We start from the raw sequence: 26,118 nt of genomic DNA on the forward strand, positions 1-26,118 counted from the left end.
AGTGCTGCCACTTGCTGAGCAACTGTCAACAGGTCAGCCGCACGAGTGACGACAAGGACACGTATGAAACGCTTGTTACTCATTAAACACAATAATCCTGATCAAAGTTCCTCTGCAGCTGCTGTCTTCATGGATGTGTTGACATCAAGGAGACACGCTGCTCTTCAGAAAACATAGACATGGCCTCTGGAGACAATTTGTGGACGATTGCTTTGCTGACCAGTATCTTGGCGGTTTTGACGGTAAAGAATTTTATAATTGTAATGCACCTACAAACAGAAATTGAACAGTTGTCTCTGTGGATGTTTAAAAGCAAGATGTATCTCTCTTTGACCGCTAGGTGCAAGCTGCTCCGACATTTACAGGTTAGCTCTAATTTACTTCATTGATCAAATACACATAAAGAAGCTCTTTGTTTATCTTTAGCTTTAACAAAAGAACATGTCAATTCCAGGTGATAATGCAGATGCAGGTGAACTGAGGGACGACATACCTGACATCAACAGAGGTATATATTCAAAGCCTGTCTGCGATAATGCACTTTGTTCAATTATATATTTATATATCCAGAAGCTCAGATCTCTGACAGTGGTTTTGTTCAATTTTTAGCGTTAAAACACCTGTTTGAGGGAGACATCGCTGGTAATGTAAGTATACACACTGTGTGGAGATTATGTTTGACAAGAACATAAACGTACACATCCTGAGAGTCTCCCGTTTGTCGTGCAGCCCAGCAGAAATGCAATCCTCGATGAAACAAGAAGATGGAAGTTTCCCATCCCTTACATCTTAACTGATTCTTTAGGTACACTATGCATAATTTCTATCAAGATATAATCTGATGCAGAGATAAAACATGTGCTGACTGGGAAATTCATTTCCATATCTTTAGAACTGAATGCCAAAGGTGTGATCCTCCAGGCGTTTGAGGAATACCGCTTGAGATCTTGTGTGGACTTCAAGCCATACGCGGGAGAGAGCAGCTACATCTCCTTCACCAAGCTGTCAGGGTGAGCTGCAGTGTGCTGGTTTGTTGCACAACTTTATGGGCCATGCTGTAAAGTCATCAAACTTGAGGAATTAAGAACCAAAGATAAGACACTGCTGATGTGACAAAATAATACTAAAAGCTCATGATACAGTAAGACAGCTGATTAATTCCATTTCTATTATTCCAGATGCTGGTCTTACGTTGGCGATGATAAAAAAGGACAGAATGTGTCCATCGGGGCCAGATGTGACACTAAGGCCATTGTGCAGCATGAGCTCCTCCACGCTCTGGGATTTTATCACGAACAGTCTCGCTCGGACAGAGACAACTATGTTAAGATCTGGTGGGACCAGATTGAAGAAGGTGGGTGAAAAACTACTTCATCTGTGTTTCATTCAGGGACACAGTTTGAGAGATACTCGGGTACACCCAGCAGAATCCTCACCCATCCGACAAAAAAAGCAAACTCTAAATCTAAACTCAATCTTTTTTTATTTCATTTGAATCATGCGTCAATCATGATTATAGCATCAGCTAACTAATTAAAACCAATCTTACTGGAAACACGAACACTTGAACAAAATCGCGAGTGATAAGAGCGACCTGAAATAACAGGAAACCATCTTTGAGAAAAATGTATTCATCTACATTTGCTGACATTGAAGAAGTGTCCGAGTCAGACAGGTATGTTATCAGTTAATGGTTACATAGACAACATTCACTACTATTAGATGTCGCACTAGCACAAGCTTCTCAGACCAAACCAACTGCTTCATCAGCCACACCTCCTCCCTCACTTTGTTTTCTATTCAGTCTATGGGTGTTCCAGAGTCCAGTGAAATCAGTGCAATAGGCCTGTAGCCATCTTGCATTATAAATGTGGGTAGGGCCAAGGGTTACACAAAGAGGGACTCACAGGCATGCACAAACACATGCACTAACTATGTGCGACCATGGCTATGTCCGATATCACCCACTCATTCACGACCCCTACTTCACAATATAGAGATTTCTTTGAGTACTATATAGTGAGCTCATCGGCAAAAGAAAAAATGAATACTTTTAGACACAACTGTACATTTTCTCTGCGCCTTTAATTATGTCATTGTCACAGGATCATGACGTTCAACAACAACGATGTAGGCCAGTGGGAAAATTCCGCAATAAAATTGAAATGTTTATTTTACACGTAATATTAATAATATTAGGGGGAAAGCACATTGAATTACCATGTTTAAATTGATAAATAAACTTGTGTGCCCTACTTCGTGCTGTGGTGCACTGCTCTGCTCTTATTACATATTTTACCACCACAATTCTCAGATTTGTCTTGTGCTGGTCATAAAAAAAACTGTGGTATCGAAAATATTAGAGAAATATAGTAAAACAGACAGTTTTAAAATCGGTTTGCTAAAGTCTATCTTTATCTTCATGATGTCTAAGATATTTTTGATAAGAATAAGTAGAATCCCCAGAGAGAGAAGGCTGAGACATGCAGCCCTCTCTCCTCTTGAGCACAACACATGATGGTGTACATTGCTCGGTTACTGACCATTGGTTGTGCATTACAGACCATGCACTATGGGATACAATGAGTGCACCATATAGGGTATACAATTATTCACAAAAAAACAATATATACATACAAAACTCTATAATGGACCTTTTAGTGATTATTGAGTGATTTCTGACACAGCCCATGTTTATGTTAGTGCAGAGAATGTGAGAACAGACTCAGAGACTTCAAAACTTACACCTAGGGAGTGACTTTGTCTCTCTGCTCAGGATGCCATTACTCCATAGAATATAGTTGTTGGCTGCTTTATTAATGTTAAAATCATGTATGTTTAACTTTGAGGGTGTCAGTGACAAGGTTACTCTCCCCTAACAGGGATGGAGCACAATTTCAAAAAGTATGAGGATGACTTCATCACAGATCTGAACACGCCATACGATTACGAGTCCGTCATGCACTACAGGCCACTGTCTTTCAACAAGAACGAGAGCGTACCCACCATCACCACCACCATACCGTACTTTAACGACGTCATTGGCCAGCGGCTGGACTTCAGTGCTGTTGACATCACCAGGCTCAACCGCATGTACGACTGTGGTGAGTGTCTCCTCACTGCTGGTTCAAGTGTGTTTTAAAATATTTGCATCATTGCTTAAAAATTAAAGTCACAGGATATTTACCCGGTGACCATGGAAACACTTTAGCTCTGTGGCTTCCTGGTTTGTATTGGTGCTGCTGGAACTAATTTACATTTACATTCTTATTTTGCACCAATCAATATTTTTGGATTAATGATCGATGAAATGTAAAATATGAAAAGGAGATCAGCACCTGCAACTCTTGTGAATGTCTATGTCACACTGCACTGCCCCGCCCCCCAATGACTGCTCCAGAGCACTGGTCACCTGATTAGTTGTATTTATATTGAATGTATGATGTGTCAAAATCGCACTAATAAAATACTGTAAAAAAACAATTCCAAACTATATTATCAATAAAGTACATCTAGTATATGTACATTGCTGATCATTATAGCCAATGTAGCCACATCACTCCACTTTTTATATTGAATAATAAGTTACTGGGATACTGTTGTTTTAATTTACAGCTAGATCCACATGCACAAAATGCTTAACCAGCGTAGGTTGACTGTTGATAATCTTTCTGTTGCAGCCAACACACACACACTCCTGGACCAGTGCTCGTTTGAGCTCATCAACATCTGTGGAATGATCCAGAATGAGGACGAGAACGCAGACTGGGTGCAGACGCTGAGCAGTCCAGCCGACTCTGATCACACCCTGGCAGGGCGCTGCAGAGGTGCTAAGCATATTTACTGTCTCCTAAACAAAGTCATATCAGACATGAAGCTGAATAGACATAATGTAATGAAATAAACTGTGACAAACTGTGCCCGAAAGTGTCCCACACATATGAATAGCAAACATACATTTTCTTATATGTACAGGCGCCTATATTCTGAAAAGCCCATATGTTAAAACTGAAAACATTTAATTTAAGTTCCCCAGTGAGCCATGCGATGTGAGGGCACAGCAGGGGATCCCTGTCCAGACGACAGACAAAAATGAAAAAAGGGCAAAAAGAAAACAAATATCTCCCGTTGAAAAAGCGATGTCATAAACGTAGAAGACACTGATGATGTCAAGAGAGTTTGTGGTGATAAGAGCTGACGCTGTAAATCACGTGATCTCCACAGTGGAGGTAATACGTCACTTTCTGCCTCTGACTGCTCCCCCGCTCGCCTGAATAATGCAGAGGATTTGTTGCTGTTGTGAACGTGTCTGTGCAGAAAACCTCCCGCTGTGTTGTGCATGTGTGAAAGGCTCCGTAGCCAATTCTCTGGCACAACTGATGTTAAACAGACATAACTAAAATAAAATAAATCAAACTAAACTAATTAAACTAAACTAAACAGTCATTTGTACCAGTTAAAGAAACTTCAGCCCATTTTAAATCAGAAAAAACATCCAACTATAGTTCAGAATAACTATCATTGATAAACTGTATGAATGGAAAACTAGTAAATGAAAGTTGTATTATAATAATGTAAAATATGTCTTCATAAGATAACTTACAATTATATTATATTAGACTAATCTTCATCCACTGTCCCTAACTTGAAGCATTTATATGACATTTAAGGCTCATTAACAAAACATGTACTGATAACCACTTCTTTCTTTTAGATTCTGGCTACTTCATGAAGTTTGACACAGCTTCAGGTGTGATTGGCAACAGTGCCTTGCTCGAGTCCCGTATCCTCTACCCCAAAAGAAACGAACAGTGCCTGCAGTTCTTCTACAAGATGAGCGGACGGGCTGGGGACATACTGGTGATATGGATCAGGACTGATGATGGGACAGGGACTGTGCACAGTGTCAGGAAAATCCACACCATCACTGGTATTTTTTCATCCATTTGCACACTTCCAAACACGTTTAAGGGTTCTTGCTTTTCTGTGTTGTGGTTGGGTTTATTGCACAAGTTTGTTTTTGTGCTTTTTGTCTCTCAGGTGATGGAAATGATGCTTGGAAAGTAGCCCATGTGACCCTCAAGGTGACAGAGAAGTTCCGTTATTTCTTCCAAGGCATCAGAGGTTCATCCAATTCATCAGGCGCCATCTTAATTGATGACATCACTCTCACAGAGACCACTTGCCCCAATGCCGTCTGGCAGATTCAGAATTTCACCGGGCTCCTCACCACCACTTCTCCTGGCAGCGTTGTCAAAAGCACTTGTTTCTACAACTCAGAGGGCTACTCATTCGGCGTCAGTGTTTATCCAAATGGAAGAGACCCTGCTTATCCAGACTACGTTGGCATGACCTTGCACCTCTGCAGCGGAGAAAATGATGGGGTGATGCAGTGGCCAGCGGCAAACAGGCAGGCGACCATCGTTGCCATGGATCAGGATCCTGATGTCAAACTGAGGATGTCTTCAACAAGAAGCTTCACCACAGGTAGGCCGACATCACAGGCAGCGGAGACACGGAAAGTTCACAAGCAGTGATAGTTTCGGCTCATTTTTTTTCTGCTTCATCCCAAAACAATGGAAGCGAATGGAATTCAGTTCGTTGAATTCCCAACATTTGAAAATGACAACATTTCTTTTCAGAAACTGTCAAATGTTTTGCCTTTGAAATGACCTGTTCTGCCCACATGTGATTTTACATAAACTAATAATAACAACACTAATAATAATAATAATAATAATAATAATAATAATAATAATAAAAATAATAATAATAATAGTTAAAGTACTGTAGTTGTACAAGTGTATGTAGGCAACTGGACTTGCTTGTGTTTCTTGAAGACAATTCACTTATCATCCAAAAAGGCTCCTTCAGTTCTTAGGTTTCAGAGCAAATCAAAATAAGCAGGTCGTATTATCAAGATTGTACTTGTACTTTATCACTGGTCCTCACCTGTGGACACAAACAGCAGGGACTTTCCCCTCTTAATATTTAGTTCAGCTCCATCTGCATCTGTCAAATGACAAATCTCTAGTCAACCTAACGTAGTTGATGCAGATTCAGCTGGAGAGCAAAGACAAGGGACACTGAATATTGGACTCTAAGAAACATAACTACAAATCAACGCAAATGTTGCTTGTATGCTCAATGTCAAACAATAGTAAGATATGTTTAATAAGACAACTCCTACTTGAATATGTCTGCAACCCATATTGAAGTACAGGCCATCGACAAGGGACCTACATGGATAAGGTGACTACATGTCAATGTTTATTATATTATATTATATTATATTACATTATATTATATTATATTATATTATATTATATTATATTATATTATATGATACCTTGCTGTACTGCTCACAAGTGCCATCAAAATCAGTTTTAGTTACTTTAAAATGCTTTGCGAACCCTACAGTAGTTTGTGTTGTGTTTTTTCATATGAAAATATAATTCCTTAATTAAATAAAATTATCTGTAAACATAGCACAAAAATATTGCTTTATAAAATATATATTGAATGAATTTGTCACTATGAATAACCTCTTTAATATACACAAAGTCACGTGATCCATCGTTAATATAAAAATTTAAGTTACTGCTCAGTGTGAACAATTCATCTCTTGAATTCTCGCTCACCCTGACATCTAGTTTCAACAACAAATATGTAAATTGAAAAGAAGTGCAGTTTCCTTGCGAGATCCAATATGATGTTGAGGTGAACGAAGAATGATTGATGAACCTTTTTTTCTCGCCTTCTTTCTTCTGAGACTCCGATGCTCGCTGGAACAAGCCAACCAATGCTTCAGGGGCCGAGTGGGATGCCAGCTGCAGGTGCAACCGCGGTCCAGACTTTGGCTGGAGCACGTTCATGTCTCACAATCATCTGCACAGAAGGAGCTTCCTCAAGAACAATGACCTCATCATTACTGCTGATTTCAATGGTGAGAATGTAAAATATCAGCTCTTTATATATATATATATATATATATATATATATATATATATATATATAGAGAGAGAGAGAGAGAGAGAGAGTGAGAGAGATATTTATGTGATACACAGTCTGTCAAGGTAGATGGGAAATTTCATTTTTTCCCCACAGATAGTAAATAATGGTACAATTCACATAACTCAGAAATCTATTTTTTAATTACCAATTGAAATCTTGCCATACAGTTTGTATATGTTTTTTGTTATTGAGCATCATTATTAACCTGTTGTTTTGATAGATTTGACCTACCTGATCAAGTCTGAGGTGCCTGTCAAACCGGCTGCACCAGCAACTAACATTACAGATGAGAAGCCAATCGGTGACGTGGAAGTGAGAGCGCAGGCTCCAAAGCACAGAGAGGCACGTGCAGCCAACCCCTGTCATCCCAACCCGTGTTTTAATGGAGGCGTGTGTGTGGAGAGTGAAGGAAAAGCCTCATGCAGGTGTGTGTTTCTTTGCTTCAGGGGTTGATATTTATGAAGGTGTGACTATTTTTGAGAAAAACGTGGACAGTTTAGCTGGTGATCACTTGCAGGTTTAAATGTACATAAATATAATAACAATAACTAGGCCCAGACTAATGTGATGGAAATTTGACCTGGTGAGAGACTTCTGAAATAAAGAGACTAGAGAATCATAGTCTTTTAAATATATTTTATTCCTTGCAAGGAAGGTCAGACAATCATACAGCATGCGAAGAGCATTCTGCAGAGGGAATGACCAAGAAACAGTTGCAGGCGTGTGCTTTTTATGCAGATGCAGTGAAGAGATGTGTGTGTGTGAAGAGTTGAACTATGTGTGTGTGTGTGTGTGTGTGTGTGTGTGTGTGTGTGTGTGTGTGTGTTTGTGTGTGTGTTTGTATGTGAACTATGTGTGTTGTGTGTGTGTGTATCTATGTGAACTATGTGTGTGAACTGTGAATAGTAAAATCTCAGGAGATAAAACCCAGACACAGGCTGAAGGCTTCTTCAAGCAGAGATAATATATAGTGTGGTATAATGGTAAAATGTTCCATTACACTAATGATAGTCATCACTGACATCAGGCTGGTGCTCCTGTGCCCATTTTTGAGAAAAAACGTATATATAAACCTGGGAATCAATTAGCTAAGCTCACAATAAAGTGAGTGGTTGTTTGCCTCTGGACTTTCTCCGGTCAGCCCCCTCATTAAAACTCTTTTAATGAGGGGATTTTTCACATTTCCATTTGTCGAACACACGACAAATGGAAATGTGAAAAATACAAAACAAATACAAACATCTCAGGAGTAAAAGGTGGTGCCATACACGTTGAAGACACAGACGGAGTTGTCATGAGAGCTTTTGGTGAAAAGGGCCGTATTCTTCATGATTTTGTTTCTTGACATTTAACAAAGAGAGAGATGCTAATGCAGAGCAGGAGCCGGGAGGTGGTTGGATAAGAATCTTAAAACTACGACTGGAATCAAGTGAAACAGCTTTTGATGCCAGATCAAATTCCAAGCATTCAAAACAAGCTGGTATTCCAGTTTTTTGCACTGAGGTGTCAATAACCTTAGTCCTTTCTAGGTAGATAGACAACCTCTTTACCACGGCACCCAAGAAAAGATCTGACAGGCTGAAATTGTCCTACATCAGCAGAATCTTCCCTCTAGGAATTTACCCTATTAGAGTTTCACTGTTACTTATTTAAGCTGATGCCAGGAGACACGCCTGGCTTCTAACTGCCTTCATCCTAACGTCTACCATACTTCCACTGGAATAGTATTATACTGAGGGGCCCTATGAGTAAAATAATATTTCCAGCCACGCCCGTTCACGGCAGCTCTCCTCTCATGATCAGTGCACTTGGTAGGTGCTTGGAAAGTATTTAGTGGCTTTGTAAGCCCCAAGAATCTGTTGTAATATTTGACTAGAGTAACATTTAAGAATCAGTAAGTTGTTCTAAAACATACAAGTTCCCAATTTACTGTCACTCTGAAAGCATAAATCTAATGTCCACAACTTCTTAATTAAATCTGAATTTCTTATTTATTACATGTAATTTACAAAAGTACATTTTTAATGAAAAGAGTAATAAGTAAAAATAATAAAAAGTGTAAAAATTAAGAGTAATAATAGAGTAATAAGTAACAACTCATAAAAAAATATTAAAATGAGAAAAAAAATTATAAAAAGTGTAATAAGAGAGTAAAAAGTAAAGATTCACACAAGAAGTAAAACATACAAATTCATAAAAAGAGTGAATGTGATTATATATATATATACTGCAGCTTTCAGAGAACTAATATAAATTTAGTGAGAAGGAATGAATGCCAGCACCGCTTTACCCGACACTCGTTTCCTACCAGAAACTTGAATTCTGTTAAAAATTCTAAACTCATATTCTCCTCAGTGCATATTTTCCAAGTTGAATATTTCTTCTGTGGAAACTTTCTCTAAGTAGAGAAGTGTCCGTATTTCCCGTTCTTTTGATTCTAGGCTGAGGAGGGGTCTTTGTCCCGTTGTGTGGAAAGGAGCCGTAGAAGAACCGACCAACACCCTTCTCACGTCTTTTTATATTCTCTTGAACTCTAAAGCTTACAAACTCATCATTATGCAATGAAACACTACCAATAGAAATGGCCAGTCTTGGGCATGAACTTACATGGTATAAATCTAGCAACTTCTAGCATTTTCTATCATATATATTAAGTATCGTGTCACATTTCTGTGTGGCTGCACCAGCTTTGTACAGCATGTTATCTTCCATCTAGCTTCTCATCCTGCACTTCATGGTTGAACACAAACCCATTACTTCTTCAACATGCATAATGCTTTCAACACAGTCAAAGAATGTTCAACTTAAAACCTTTACTCTTAAGAAAAGAAACACTTACGAAAAGGGGAAAAAAGGTATTTTAAACGTTATTGAAAAATATCCAACATCAACCCAAAAACTATAAAAGATTCTGATTACATTTCCAACTTTTTCATCTCTAACATGATACGTTACTGTGTTAAACACATGTTACTTTAAACATTATAGAGGTTATATAAGCAAACCAGAGAAATAATTATACATGTTACTTTATGCTCTTAGCTCATATTTCAGCGGTGAGATTTCGATTATTCTTGACATGATCTAACCTATAAAATAAATCAAGTGAGCATGTTTTTAATTGTCGAACTGTCCCATAAAACTCAATAATAAAAATCAATCAACCTACTCTTGCTAGCCTGGTGACACAGCTTAGTGCATGTGGACTAAAGCAAATACAAGCTTGGGACGTGCATTCATGTGAAACCTGCAGTCCTTAGCAATTTTTGTTGTACATATTTTTTTTAATGATTTTAACAGATGTATGTGACTGCTGCTTTTCAGGTGTGCAACAACCCAGGCCACCTACTACACCGGAAAAAGATGTGAGGAAGTGAACACACACAGCGGCATTCTGGGAGCTCTGATTGGTGGTGCAGCCGGGACGGTAGTTCTGACAATAGCCATCGTCACCGTCATCAGGAGAGTTCAGTGAAACACTCTGTGGAGGACGAACTCGTCCACTGAATCATTCAGCAGTGAAATCACACTAAATGTAAAGTCAATATTGTGGGGAAATATGCAAATTTATCTTGGGCCTTTCTTTGATACGTCCCCATATTTAAAATAATTTTTTTTAATTTTTATTTAGACAGATATTAAGGCGTTCCAAATATAGACCCTGCATCAGCACTTCTATGTCCTGAGTGTGGTTTATTTGTATGATAAAAGTAATCAGGTGTTTTCTGCTACATTATTTCTGTTGTGAATAACGCAAGACTGGAAATAACTATTTAAATCACACCTAGTGTAAAGAAAACCCTTTCTTTTCCTTGTCTTTATTCCTATGTCTTACTAGTTTTGAGATACATATAGTGGTTATGCAAACATAGCATACAGGCTATGTTATTCATGTCACATAATTTCAATCTACAGACTTTCCTTTTGAATAAAATTGTCTTAGCAATTTTTTTTCTATGTGTATACGACATGTAAAAACACCAGATTATATCATACACCTTACTTAATAATTAAACCTGTTTTTAGGGGAAACATCTACACCTTTATACGTATCTAGGAACTATAATATACCACAAATTAAACTCTAAGTCATGTTCTCTTCATGTACATGTGAGTTGCTGTTTCTCTCGGCACCACCTGAAACACAGAAATTACATTTATTCTCAAATGATGTACTGAAATATTTTTGCTGAAAAGTGGCACAAAACTGATTTATTGCTACACTGACAGATTCAGTTCACGTAACTTAGCAAAGCCTGATGGGCGGTTGGTTTCTATGGTCATTAGAGCACCATTTGTCTCTGCATTGTGTGTGGCAAACATCACAACATTCTCATCACAACAGCATAAAACAGAAGCCAGATGGAATACACAAAACTGCTGGAAAACTAGCTGTGGAGTTGAGGGGGTTGGGAGAGCACTTTCCCCTGCCACAGTGGCACCCAGCATGGGGCTCCACGCAGCAAGAGACGCGGACCTGCAGTCGGAGACTGCGCTAATTCGGATGGCGGTGGAATTCGTGGCATCTTAAGTTGAGTTTGGTGAGGTTATGTTTGCATTGTGTTGCTGTTAATACATAAATATGCTGAAAAGCGACACCTTTGTCTCTGGCTGTGTGTGGGAGAGCCCCGTGGCATGGTCAACCGCCACACTAGCATTGTCACTTTGCTTGTTTAAGTTGCGTTAGATTCACCACAAAGCCAAGAGTGTAAGTTCTGTCTTTATTAGAGTTTAAAGTCTCTGCGGCAACTAGAAAGAAACTATTTGGGGAGAAGATAAGTGCAACTCCCAACGTGCACTGCAGCAACTGTTGTGCTTGAGGACAATGGCAGAAAAACTGAAAATAAAATCTAAAGTGTAAGTAAATTCAGTTGCAAATTGTTGGTCTATCCTGCCTAAATTCAACAGCCATGGTTCAGTGTTTAGAACAGTGTTTAGAACAGTGGTCACCAACCTTTTTGAGTCCAAGATCACTTTTTAATTCCAAACGTAAGCCGAGAGCTACCACCCTGATATCTTCCAAAAAACCCACTTAGGAGGGTCATATTTATTATTTTTTGCAATTTCTGTTAAAGACTGAATGTACAAAAAATAAATATACACAAAGAGAGACAGTTGTGCAACTTTTTCTATTCAATGACAATATTCAAATTAATATCAATTCATATTTACAATGCAAAATATGTAGCTTCTCAGTTCCACATCATGTTCTGCAGAGGAGCTGCTACTGCAGCACAATGTTTTTACATATAGGCTTTGATTTGAATATGGCCACAAATATGATTAATGCCTTGTATGAAAGAAGTCCCTTGTACTCAAATAAATACCAGTACTACACAGTATGAAGCCGTGCATCTTTCCGCTCCTGCAAATATTTCACAATAAAAAAACCTTTTTAAACAAGGGAATGGATATCATTAACAGACTCTGGAGTGCTTTTATTTTGAAAAGGCTTACAGAAAGTGTTGCAACCATTTGTTTGTGACATAAATTCATCAGATAAACATTAAAACTCAGGTGAAAGATCATTTTTCTCTGTTTGTTCTGCTGTGAACCAAAATGTGTATCTGTCTATGACACAAATGTATTTACAACACTTTCCGAACACGTTTAAAAGTAAAAGCACTTTGTGAATCCACTCATTTGTTCCAACGGGGCTTTGATTGTTATCGACAGATCGGAAGATGCGCATCTTCATACCGTAGAGTCCTGACATCTAGTCTCGTACATAATCCGACTTGTATTGAAGGAAATGCAGGAGATAAACCAGCAGCTCCACCGCCAGTAGCGGACACACAGTGCGTGTGAAAAACAGACAACCGACACACAGACAACCGACACACAGCTGATCTGCGGCGCGACGACAGCCAGTGAGTCCAGAGAGTTCGGGGACAGACAGTGAAGACTGAGAGATCGACCGGTAGATCGCGATCGACGGGTTGGCGACCATTGCTCCACATTGTGCCGCTTTGCCGTCGCAACAGTTGCCCCGCAAATGAGACACACACATTTTTCTTTCACTGTCGTAAAAAATAACTCTTCCTCCCAATCATTATGAAAATAGTATGTTTTCTTTCGCTTTTCTGCCATGTTTTCTTTAGTTTGGGGGGTAAAAAACACATCTAGCTCGCCATCGTTGCTGCTCCCGCTAGCTTGTCTCAGCATAGAGTGAGATGGCGGTTTGACTTTTTTCTTTTTTTTCTTCATTTTTAAATTTTTTTTTTCTTTTTCTTTTTTTAATTTAGAGCATGCCTTGTGGGCGACTCGCGGGGTCCCTGCGGGCGACCAGGTGCCCACGGGCACCGTGTTGGCTACCTCTGGTTTAGACCCATCAGCAATGACACACAAAGTTGAAATAATTAAAACTGGTGGCCATAACAACCCTTTAGGATAGACATATTTGGAGTCCCATATGTTTCTATATAAAGTAACATTGAACATATTAAAATAAAATTTGGAAGTGGGAATACAGTAGGGCTCCCTCCCAAATCCCACCTCGATTGTATGGATTACCATCAAATTTGGTACAGACTTATAACCTAATGATTATAACCTAAAACAAATATCAATACAAAATATATATCTCGATATTGTGAAATCGCCTCTATATCCCTGTACAAATAAGTCCCTAAATGCACCTCGTCGGAAGATATCTGCGGACATTTAGGCTTAAAACACGGTGTAAATGACCTTGTTTCGAGTCAAATATAAATGTAGTGGCTTCTGATCATTAAGCAGCTGTGGATCTTAGAGGAAACTCTGTGTTTTCACTGTTTGGTTCAACTGTTCTTCAACAAAGTCACTGACTGGCTGCTTCACGTGAACACACCTTGCATTCGATATATCGATATATCGCCCTCCCCTAATTTGAATGCTTTTTTGATTCCTTAAACTTTCGATCTGTTGCCATTATCAGGTCACAAATGCTTCAGTGCTTCATGATCAAATACCTGAGAAAACTACAGACATAAACAATTTTGCAACTAAATGCTAACACCAGAAACTAAGATTGTAAACATTGTAAAAAACTATACCCACGGACCAGCATAGTCATTGCGATTGTTAGCATATCAACATGCTGACAGCAATCCGCTCAGAAGCCTAAGTGGATCTATATGCCTGAAATTTAATGTTTGCTTCTCTGAAGATGAAGCGAATGCATCAACACATAAGGAGACAATTAATGACAACATAAGACTGACCTCTGCCTTCATCTTTCTTTTGTGTTTGAGGCTGAGGTTGAATTCTTCATGGTGTCATATTTTCCTTTATCCTGAAGGTAGAAGCAAACAGAGAAATGATGCACATGTCTGTCATGTTGTGGTGTAATTATGAAAAGGCCATCTTAGCAAACCTACCATTCGCTTTAACAGTTCTTGACGCACCTGTAAATAATAAAACAAATAACAAATCATTTTAATAACTGGAAGGATTATTGGGTCCTATAATGCATTTTGTGTCGGACCCACAGGCAGTGTTGTAGTCTTTGCATATTATAATAAGACAATGAACATATTGAAACAGATGGAGCATGAACAGCAAAAGTAAAATGACAAAAATACCTTTGGCTCTGCAAAAACCCCTGTTAGCATAACGAAAAAGCCCTGTAGGAAAAGAAATATGTCAAAGTTACTGTACTTTTCACATTTCATAATAAGTAATGCATTTCTTCTCAAAGGGCAATACAAATTACAGCAGGAGGTTGTTTGACGTTTGTAAATGTGCCTTATGCAATGGTGGAACAAATAATAATAAAAAAAACTACTGCTAAACATTTGAAAATGGCATTTGAAAATCATAAGAATCTCTTTTAAGTTTATTCCAAACTCACATGACCATACACATGAACTGTGCACTGGTGTAAACAGGAAGTAGATTACCCTGCAGCTGTCAGTTTTAGAAAATACTAAGAACAAGGAGCAGCAATGGTAAAAAAGTAGGAGCAGTGATTTCTTGGCTTGGACTTTCAACAAGGTGACACTGTTTCTGACACTAAAGGTTAGCAGTGTTTGTAATTCGTCATCCACGTTGTATTCACCACCTGAGGTCAAAGCTGATTGTTTTATTTCGGGAGAGCAACGTTTCCCAAAGTTACTGTTTTCTGGGCTCAAAAACTCTGGTGTAGTGTGGACATCAGGTTGTAAAACTAAAACACAATAGTGTGAATGTAGCCTCAGCATACCTCTCCGTTATATATGTATGGTAACTAAACAGCACCTTCACACAGTCTTTATATTAACAGTAAGCTATTCAAACTTTGCAGTGTTTGCAGAGAGGTACCAACCAAGGATGCAGTGATCCAATATGTCCTGTCTTTTCTTACCTGCATTGTAACCATAGTGCATCTCAAACTGTTATTAAGTTTGCCAGAAATTCTTGTCATGTTTTATATTTATTCTTAAACCAAAATTGCCTCAAGCAGAAATTAGGGGCAGTTTACAGGCATCTGGAATCTTCACTTCTTTCTAATACTACAACTCCAACTCCATTTTCGGACCCAACTGACTCAAATTAGACTCTTAGACTCCATCTGGAGCCACAAAAGTCAATCCCTGGTTACCTTTCATAAATCTGGTCCACTGTGTTCCATGGTCTGGAATAAATACCGGTAAAATTTTGGGAAAAGAGAGCACTGATGCCAGATTGAGCATCGGATAAAATACTCTGAGTTGTAGAACAGGCATTAAGTAAGAAAAGGAGGATCAAAGCACTGCTAATATCAACATTATGTTTGGTGTGTATGCTCTGTTCAAATTACCTGGAAGGAATTGAGGATGGTGAAACTGTAGTTAAGAAAAGGGCGCACATCGTGGTCCTGTTCAAATATTAGCAGAAGGAAGCCAATACCCCATGTTACTCCGAAAACTGGTGTTAGAAAGACCACCACTTTGATGATGCTCTTAGCTGTCTCCTTCTCATCCGACCTGCTGCTATCAGGGGCAGAGGACTTCAACAGAGTAAAAATGACGACCGCCATGGAAAAAAGATTTGTAAAAATAACAGTTCCCACAGGGAGGAGGAAAGCATAGATTGAGCCCTCCAAGCTTCCCTCAAAAACTAGCCAGCATGTTTTCTCTTCATAGTAGCGCTTCTTGTTGTATTTGCAATACACATAGCTTAATGCCACAATGAGAACTGGGCAAGCGTAGCCTACAATGCTGGATAGGAACATGAAGACTTTTTTCCTTAGCGGGCTGAAGACAAAGATGAGCCGGTGGATGAGCATGACGCTCATGCACAGCATCCAGCTGAACGTGGCCAAATAAAATACGTGTTTGCATATGGTCAAAATTAAGCACAAGAGAGGACTGAGCTTCTCAGGTGAGATAGATCCCAAAAAACTGCAGTCAGCGAGCAAGAGGAACACGGCGATGTTCACCAGTGCTGTGTGACGGAAATATGAGAGATTAGTCTTGACCACAACAGACCACACGAGAGCCTCAATGATGAGGAAGATCAGCAGAGAGCAGATGGACACTGCCAGGCCAACATAGGTAATGGTATCTAGGTTGACGTCAGATGTATCGGTCTTGGACATGAGGACAGCGAATGAAGTCAGGTGGGTGCAATTGCAGCGTGTGTGATTAGCATCACTAGGTTGAACTTTGCAACCTGTTTCTGACCAGTCCGTTTTATTGGTGTCCCAGAAGACACAGTGTGGTTGAGTGTGGTTCAGTTGCTTGATGGGGAAGTCCATTGTAATCTCGGTAGGAAAACTGCTATTCTCTATTGTGGTTATTATTATAAGGTTATGCAGAGCTGTTGATTTTTGTTGAAATCTGTTATCAAATTTATTCAACAGATTTCTCACACCAACAGTTTTGAACTTTCCAGGGTTGTTGTATAGTTTAACAGTGACATTAAACACAGAGATATTACAATCACTTCTTGAGACTTTGAGGTCCAAGTTTTCACGGGAGATATTCAAAGTGTTGTTCACTTGGATATTCTTCACCAGATCCTCCACACCCTCAAGGTATTGTGATGACATGTCCTGGCGTATAGATGAGTTGACGTCTGTCCAGTTGTTCTTCAATAAATTGCTCGCTGCATAAAGAAAATCCTGAAAAAGAATCATTAAAGAAAATCAGTACACAGGCAGGTTTCAAACAGACGATGAATACATAAACATTATGTACAGTTTTGGAAGACCGTGAGTTTGTTAGCCATTTCAAACACAATCTTTGAGCATATTTTGAAAAAACCTTTTTTGGCAGACATTTTTTACAATGCTTTCATCACATTTTGTGGACTTGTCATGGAGATGGTTTACATGCAATGGACACCACCACACCTATTAGTGTGGAAATTTGGTCATGCAATAACAGATGGTTGTGTAAATGGACCGGGCTTGGCTTAACCTCTGTCTCTGTTCAAAGATGGTCTACGACATATGACTGTTTCAAGTCGAATATGAATGTTGGGGACACTTAGATGACACCACACGAGCAGTATGGAGGCATGTTATGTTTTTTCTGTTTTATTACGTCTAAAGAAGCAGGCACAATTGACTTAAATTGCATTGATTCAGCTGAAATGCTGTTTACCCCTTTCAGTTTTAGTTTTTGTGAACTCAAACATTTAACTCACCCCTCCATCAGAATAGTGGTGAGTAGATAATGTGTGACTTTTCATTTTTCCGTGAACTATCCCTCTAAGGTATTATTCTGCGTTTAGGAGATTCTTGACAACTAACTACAACTTAAGTATCTAATTTAAGATATTGTGCCGTGTGAATCGTTCCCAAAGTGGTCTCTTGGCTTTCCATAGAAGCAGTCAGTAATGTTTCATTAAATGGCTTAAATAATGTGGACCTCGGCCATCAAAGGTGCAAAGTAAAACTCAAAACACTGTTTTTCTCAGCCTTCACATGAACACAGGCATCTGTAGCATCTTCGAACTATTTACAATTGAACTTGAATGCTTGAACCCCATATGACCACTTGTTATCCAACCATTCATCCATCTATAATTGCTTATTATATTTGAGGGTTGTGAGGGGCACTGGAGCCAATTCCAGCTGGGTAGAGAGGTGGGGCACATCCTGGGACAAGTCACCATTCCATCACAGTTCCAGAATACAGAGAGAGAGAGAGAGACCCCTTGATTGATACTTGAGACCCCCTGAAAGCCTCAACAGCAAAATTCTGGGAGGGTCTCTGTAACAAAAAATATTTGTTACTTCTACTTGTCATAAAAATATCTTTTAAAAGTTATGTCTAGTATTAGTTAAGCAGGGTTTCTGCTACTTTCATTTTGCATCAAGCGGCATCTGATATCATTGAGGGAGTTTTTTTTTCTCTCTACAGTCGCCAAAGTGCTTCCTCATTGTGGGAACTGTTGGGTTTCTCTATAATTATTAAGGTCTCGACCTTCTATGTAAAGTGCCTTGAGATAATGTTTATTATGATTTAGCACAATACATATAAAATGGAATTGAATTGAATGGATCTATAACTAAATAAATGTGATCGTCAAGAGCAAGAGAGACAAGCACACACACACACACACACACACACACACACACACACACACACACACACACACACACACACACACACACACAAACATACACTCCAGCAGACAGGAGAGAAGTTCTTCCCGCAGATTATGACACAAAAAGGGGTTTTAAATTCATTGTTGCAGAAGTGAGTGAGCCATTAAAAAGATCAGAGAAGAGTCTCTTGTTGACCAGCGGAGCCACCTGGACTGTAACGGCTATAACCAGAATTTTTCACCACACAAACCTTAGTGAATTCATGTGAAGAGCATCAAAATAATCAAAATATAACAATCACTATTGACTTTATTATTTATCTATTTATTCATTTATTTATCTATCTATATATGTTACTTATTTATGTTTTTTTGGGGTGGGGGGTAATCCGGGGAGGTGCATAACATATGCATAACACTGGAGCGCTGGGTATTGGGTATTTCACACATTGAAGACAACCACACCTATGACAATTAAGAGTCTCCAACCTAACCAGAATACCTGGAGAAAACTCATGCAGGGTTGGCCTCAGCCATGCTGGGATTGGAACCGGGAACCTTCTTTCACCACTGTGCCACCCCCATTTGTTAACACATGAATTTGTACTGAGATTTAAAACAACTATCACCATGACAACTGGGGCAACTTTATCTGCTGAGGAAGGCATAAACAATGTGATTGGAAAGTTTTGGAAAAACAATAGACCCAGTTCTTTGTGTTGAGAATGTTATGCAGCTCTATACTCTACATCAATTACAGTAAAAGTAGTAATAACCACCAGGGACTTACATCAAAGACTTTCTTCCTTCAAGATGAATGTTTTTTGATGCAGTGGCCATTATATTTATTACGTTGATAGAAGCCTTGATTCCAGCAATGTCGTCCCTGGAATCAATTTTAGTGGTGTTCTTAAGTCCTTCAAAAGATCCCTATGGCTGCTTCCGGTGTAGCCCTATGCCCGTCTTGAAGTCCTAGAAAACAAAAAACAAACATCTCAAAGTAACAGTCTACAAAAGAACACAAATAACATCACCTTAACCTAATGAAAATGGAGTCTGAACAGCTGTGACCTTGGAATTATAATATTCCATCATTTCTGTGAGTGGTTTTGAGAGTTTTTTTGGTAATTAACATTTTTGAGCTAGACGTTTAGATTGGTGGCTGATGGAAAGAATCAGACTTTTTCGTCTAGTTTTTATATATACATAGACTTCCATGCAAAGTTGCAATACAAGGTGCTACCAATACACTCAAAATACAGGAATGTATATAAATGTATATAAAGGAGGTGACCTGATAAAAAAAAGTGGGAACTGATAGGTCCTCTTGTGTGCATTCTGAGCAGTGATTGGTGCTTGGCATGTATAACTTCATTAGACCATGTTAGAGAATGACTTTGGATTTAGTTAGTGCCCAAAAGTCACAATAACTGCTAAAAAATGTTAAAAAATTATAAATAAGGTTCAAATATTACTATGTACATAATTCATTTTGAGAAAACGTCAGGATCTTACTTTTCTGAGTCCAGGGAGTGCTACACGAGCTATAATGCGACACTTACCTCTGCTGCAGTTTGAACTTTCTGCAACTTTTGGCTGATGCAGAACGAGAACACTGGCTGCCAGGTGCTGTCATCATTACAAGTACGAGACTTGTAACCAGTCTTGCCGTTTTCACACGTCTGATTAATCACTGTACCTCCATTTGGGGTTTTTGGCCAAATCCCATCAGTTTCAGGGCAATATTTTCCATTCTCTAGAAAAAATGCAGCACATCATTAGATGGTTAAAGAAAAGAAATATAAAACACTTACACATAATAAGTTAACCTTATAAATAAATTACACTGAAGACAGTTAGAAATTCGATCAGGTGAAATCCAATAAAGGTTTAATAATCATACCAGAAATTACTAGGATATCCACGCTTTCATTTTTCATCTGTCCTTTTTGGTTTTGAAAAATGACTTTCCATTTTGCTTCAGTCATTTTCTCGCATAAGAAGTTAGACTTGACAGAATAGACCAGGGTATCTTCAGGACATGCAACGAAAAACAGATGCTAGTTTCAAGGCTCCATTTGTGGTTCTGGATTTTGCATGCATTTAAGTGCATGTAAGTGAATTTAAATCTGTGTTAATATCATCATGTATTTTGGAGCTGCAGCTCACAGAAGGAAATATATTGTAGGTTTGTCTTACCTGGGTTAGACAAACCTACCTGGGTTAAGTCCTCCACTTAGCACCGATCCATTGAGTTCCCACGAAACTTTGTAGCTCTCCGTGGTATTTTGGATCTTGGCAGTCACAGTCACTTTAACGTTAGTCTTCACTGAACAGTCTGCTACAGGTGGATCGATTGTCATGGTGATCACTTCAGGCAGGAGTGACACATTCAGCTGTGCCTTGGCTGTGTGTGTGACTGACCCAAAAGTGAATCGACACTGATATGTGCCTGTGGAAAACATGTCGGTAAATTACCTTCTACAGCTGAAAACAGAATGAATTAGACTCTTTGGTCTAAAAGATGACTTCAGTCACCAGCTTGTCTGACATGCTTTTGCTTAAACCAAAATTTGAATGACTTTTTGCACAAGTAAGTGCCAGCACTTCAGTGTTTCGCTGATGACACGTCATAATATACTCATGTATACCTGACGGGCACACATACACAGAAACCCCCTATTCAGACATGATTGAATGCAGCATCTGGGGTGTTAACCCTAACCCAAACTCCAGAGACATCTTTAGGGCTACTCTTAGTAAAAAGGTGTAAAATACGGGATCTTTAACACAAACTTTCATCCAGATGATTGGCAGTTTGATCCCTTGGGCAAAATACTGAACAAAATGCCTCTGACAGATGTGTGGCAATGTGGGATTGATGTATGATAGAAGGACTGCACATACGTAGGGTGGATGGCAAAACCGTACTGTGAAGCACTTTGAGTGCAAGACTAGAAATGCACTATATACTGTAAATACAGACCATTTACCATAGACAGAAGGAGGGTTCAGCTCTTTCTCTTTCGTCACTTGTGTAATTATCATATAAATAGATTGTCAACACACACGGGACCAAGTAGTCCTTTGATAACAATGACACGTGATTCTAATCACAACACACAGAACAATGATGTAAAGCAGTAAATATTTCCAAGATGGCAAACGACAAAGGGACATTACAAATTACAGTAAAGCATAAAAGGCGATTTTATTTCCTGAAAATTAGTTTTGAAAAGGTGTCAGATTACCAGTGTACTGTGCAGTCTCCCACCGAGAGTGTGGGATTACGGGTTGTTTTTAGACAACCCGTTTGACGCACAAATCTGGGATTCATCAATATGTTCTTACCTAAATTTGTTTGACTCTGGGAAAAAACGTAGAACTTCCTCAGACCATGCATACAAACAAATGATGAAGGCCAGGTGTAACAAACATATTGCTTGTCTTTTTCTCAGTAAAGTACAATGCCATTGTTCACACAGACATTGCACCAATCAGATTACAATACCCACATTGTCACTCAGAACGTAAACTTCACATTCACTGGAAAACACTCATGTCAGGCATTTTATCGCTGCAGAAGAAAATGAAGCATCAATTCAGTCGAGCTTCAATTTAAAAAAAAATGTCAGTGTGAAATGTTTGTACTTGCCTGACCCAGCGCTGGTCACTTTGTTGAGTGTAACTGCAATACAGGACTTGTTTTTCCCATCGAAACAGCTGCGGTTTAGAGTCACCATACTACCATCCTCGAGCTCCAAATGCTTGTGTTCCTTGATCAACTTCCAGCCAGTGCTGGTTGTTGCCTCCTCAAGTCTGCATTCCAGACTTGGGCTGGACTTATAGCACACTCTATCCTCTGGAGCTGTGATGTTGACCATTCCTAGTTGAAGAAGGCAACATGGATACAAAGCAATACAGTGGATTTCAGACATGCACTCCAGAGAACGTCTGCATAATGGGCTCCAGACTTTCTCCAGAGTTTGCCTTTCACACATGACCAACGCAGCAGGAGATTCTCTGCTCAGGCGTGTTCAAAGCAATGTTCAGGTCAGGGGTGGTGCAGCAGACAGAATCAGGAAATAATGTATAAATAACGTCGGCTGTCATCACCAAAAGCTCTTCCTCTGTATCTTCTACGTGTATGACACCACTTTTTCATCCTGACATAATTGTATCCTTTGTCTTCATATTTGCGTCAGTCACATGTTAGAAACGTCATCAACTCGCTCAGGTGAATCCTGAGGAGGATCTCCTGCTGTGTTCTCAAATAGGCTCATTCAGACATTATCCTGAGTTTTCTTTAGGGTTCTGGGAGGAGAAACTCCAGCGAATGTCTGGAGCGTCTAATGCGGACATTTGCGATCTCACATACAGCCCCTCTGGAGAATGTTAAGAAATTGTCCAGATCAGTGCATGTCTGAAAGCAGCTAATTTCCACTGGTTTGTGTGAACCGTCATTCATCTATCTGTCCCAGAATTTCGTCCACAGCAACATACCTTGACACCTCCTGGCTAATGATTGGAAACTTTGACCTTTTTTGTTGCTCCCATGGTATAAACATGAACAAATTTGTATGAAATGTATCTTTTAATTGACAATGCAATGGTGATTAAACAACCCAGTCATTCTTCCATCATAAGGCGAGGGGTTAGGGAGGAATCCAATACTGACCTCCTGCAGATTTACAGTAACCAGGTTACAACAGTGCATGCAAATGTTAGATTACCTTTGTAACCTGCTTTTCTGAGTAGCATAAGTTATTGAGTGCACAGAAATGTCCTAATGCCCAGGCCACAGTGAATGCTGGAGCGGGGCGTGTGGAATGTCTTGCCTTTTAGTTTGGCACGGCCGATGCTGGGCTTCATACCATAGATTCCTGGCATTTAGTTGAGAACATTAAGGTTAAGGTTACTTTATTCTAAGCTATTTTTATTACAAGGAAAATACAATAGCCATACCGGACACCTAATGTAGCAGCGCTGCAGAAGGCACGCATCAGAAACGGTCCTTGTGTGAACAACAGACGTGCATGTGATACAGCAGATCAACGATGCAGCCGTCATGCACTGACCACACACATATTGCGACCCAAGGTGATTCTGTTGGAGGTTCGTTATTCTATACAATATGTATTATGCACAAAATTGTAGTTCACCGTACTTTACAGTGGAACCAAAAAAAATTGTCAGTAATAACTGTGTTTTTAGAAATAAATTAAAAAAGGTAGGATTACTCCCGATGCATTAATGCCACATTATGCATATATAATATTTTCTCAGAGTGCAAAATATAGATAGTAGTCTATAAGGAACATGTAATACATCTTCTAAAACATTGTGATCTAAATTAATGACACTTTTTCACTGACCTACAGTGTCGACCAGAACCTTAGCTGTGAGAATGTCATCCAGATCAGTCAGCAATTTTTGAAGTACAAAGGTCTTTAGTTTGATGCTGACGGCTGCCTCAAAGTCAGCAATTTTGTTGCTTTCCCTTTAGGATTTGGAAAGAATAAATACATGTATCGGTTAATGACATAGTAAAGTGTACATTTGGGTAAGGACATGGAAGTTGTTTTGTGTTAATTAGCCTCAAAAGGCTATCAAAAAATATTTTCCAAGCAAGGTGCAATACCTGTAGCCAGTTATGTTCAGGGACTCATAGCCATTCAATCGAGATCTGAACGCAGTCTCCAGCTTTGAAAAGAAAGAGTGTTAAATCATGTATATCTGACGGTGTTTTTTAGAGACAAACACCCTCTGGTATTATAAGTCTGTCACAAGAGCAGAATGTACCTTTGCAGTTTTGTTAGCATCCCAAGGTGCAGACGTCAGCGTAACAGATCCATTGATGTAAACTGTAGATTGAAAATATTATCATTAGTTTTTGTTTTGCTCTCTACAGTATATATATTATAAACTATATAAAAACACTGTTGTTGTTTTAATGACCTTTGCTCTATTATGCCACACAGATATTTTCAAAATACTATAAATTATCAAGAGAAAATACGAGTAAAAATACTACAAATATAGGGTCACATATCATGACTGGTACCTTGGACTTTGGCAATGCAGAGTGGTTTGATGTGGGACACGTTTTGTGTGCAAGTTGTTTCGGTGCAACATGACGAACTGTAGCACACTTCGTTGCTCCAACTGTACTCACCAGAGCAATTGCAACTGGTTGTGTCTCCAATCAGAAAGCATTCTAGAAAGTGAAGCACAATCGTCAGATTCCTAAAACCCTCAAAACTCAGTTTGAAATCTTAATTTTTTTTTTTATAACATTAAATGCAATGACCAAAATATTCATTAATCAAGGTTGAATCTGAATGAAAAATCCCAAGTTACTGTGACTGTAGATGTGATTGGATTTAATAAATGATAGTTAGCTGATGAAGAAAATAGGTATGCAGATTTTATCCTCATTATGTCGATTGAGTGACATTACGATTCTGAATTATTTTTAAAAATATAATAATTTTATATAAAAACAGCCTTTTTAAAGAATAAGCATCCTTTGTCTAAATAAACGGTTGAAGCTAATTAATTGAACAATTAATTATACTGTGATGGCAAAGATTTTATTTCCCATAGATTGTATTCAGAGACTGGGGTTTGCATCATAAGTCCCATCTGTGATTAGATTTAGGCAACAATAACTCTCTGGTTAAGGTAAATATCATCAGATGACTTAACTTTTTCTGTATTTAACCAAGAGGACAATATTTCTCTAAACCTAACCAAGTGCTGTGTGTGTCTAAATTGTATAAATGGTTGTACAGTGTTGTAGCGGCTATCCTGCAAAAACATTATATTAATGCATTCTGTATCTGTAACATTTTAGTGACATGCCAATACCTAAGAACTATGTTAATGAAAAACAAATTCAGGTGACATTACATTTCCACTGAAAGGTTCATGCAGTTAGATAAATTGCAAATAATTGTAATTTTGAGGAGACAGGAATTTTAGGAATGTGCTAGCTATTACTGGTTTGTCAAAAATAAAGTGTTTAATGTCGTAATTTTATTTAATTTATTTATAAATGTATATTTCATTACTGTAACACTTTTTTATCAAATTTTACTATATTTATTTATTTTACTGTCACAAAAATGAATGATTTCCCAGGAGAAATTAAATTCATCTAATAAAATATGCTTATCAGGATCTGTTGTTGGTTTAGAATTGGTCATTTGCTCTAAGCCCTGCCTTTTTTCACATGCATTAACTCGTAGTAGGTTGGTCAACACTGAGCTGAGTGTTAACCAGATGAGGGAGACCTGTTGATTTGCCAGTGTTAGGTTTAGTGATGCTATACATAAAAAAGTCTTAATAATTCAAATATATTTCATGAAACAGCCACCAGTTTGTATGCATGTGAAATAAATCAAATACAATGTTCATCTTAGCAGTGCATCCTGCTTCCCAACTCCCTCTATTTCCCCTGTCACAGTGTGAAATAACCACAGAAAGAAGAAAGTGCTCCTGCAAGATACCTGAAACCAGTTTGATTTCTGTGATCGCCACGTTGTCGGAACTTCCATTCACCTGGACTGACTTTTTCAAAAGTGACAAGATAATCTGGGACTCCAT

General features: G+C 38.7%; 3 protein-coding genes across 3 annotated transcripts in view; 2 read left to right on the top strand and 1 right to left on the bottom strand.

Moving 5' to 3' along the window:
• mep1a.1 (meprin A, alpha (PABA peptide hydrolase), tandem duplicate 1) overlaps positions 1–17,139 on the top strand; it is a 30,600-nt gene extending 13,461 nt beyond the window's left edge. Inside the window, exon 15 of the transcript XR_004613217.1 lies at positions 17,128–17,139. The gene's annotated coding sequence lies outside the window, so the exon portion shown is untranslated. The remainder of the gene's footprint in view (positions 1–17,127) is intronic.
• On the top strand, positions 27–10,610 carry mep1a.2 (meprin A, alpha (PABA peptide hydrolase), tandem duplicate 2). The gene is made up of 14 exons (XM_034579344.1): positions 27–242; positions 341–365; positions 455–508; positions 610–647; positions 730–805; positions 893–1,010; positions 1,179–1,354; positions 2,883–3,104; positions 3,681–3,827; positions 4,715–4,930; positions 5,041–5,487; positions 6,773–6,946; positions 7,235–7,439; positions 10,339–10,610. The coding sequence occupies exons 1-14, from the start codon at positions 180–182 to the stop codon at positions 10,487–10,489; spliced, it is 2,112 nt and encodes a 703-aa protein (XP_034435235.1). The 5' UTR covers positions 27–179; the 3' UTR covers positions 10,490–10,610.
• On the bottom strand, positions 10,970–26,118 carry LOC117758831 (adhesion G protein-coupled receptor F4-like). Its single transcript, XM_034580797.1, has 14 exons — positions 26,022–26,118; positions 24,575–24,727; positions 24,313–24,374; positions 24,152–24,213; positions 23,886–24,004; positions 22,166–22,396; positions 20,754–20,962; positions 20,414–20,570; positions 20,073–20,266; positions 15,773–17,092; positions 14,577–14,618; positions 14,373–14,399; positions 14,217–14,287; positions 10,970–11,151 (listed from the first exon to the last, which is right to left on the bottom strand). The coding sequence occupies exons 1-13, from the start codon at positions 26,116–26,118 to the stop codon at positions 14,225–14,227; spliced, it is 2,736 nt and encodes a 911-aa protein (XP_034436688.1). The 3' UTR covers positions 10,970–11,151; positions 14,217–14,224.

This window comes from Hippoglossus hippoglossus, chromosome 24 (genome assembly GCF_009819705.1).
Source record: "Hippoglossus hippoglossus isolate fHipHip1 chromosome 24, fHipHip1.pri, whole genome shotgun sequence".
In the NCBI taxonomy this organism is placed as follows: Eukaryota; Metazoa; Chordata; class Actinopteri; order Pleuronectiformes; family Pleuronectidae; genus Hippoglossus; species Hippoglossus hippoglossus.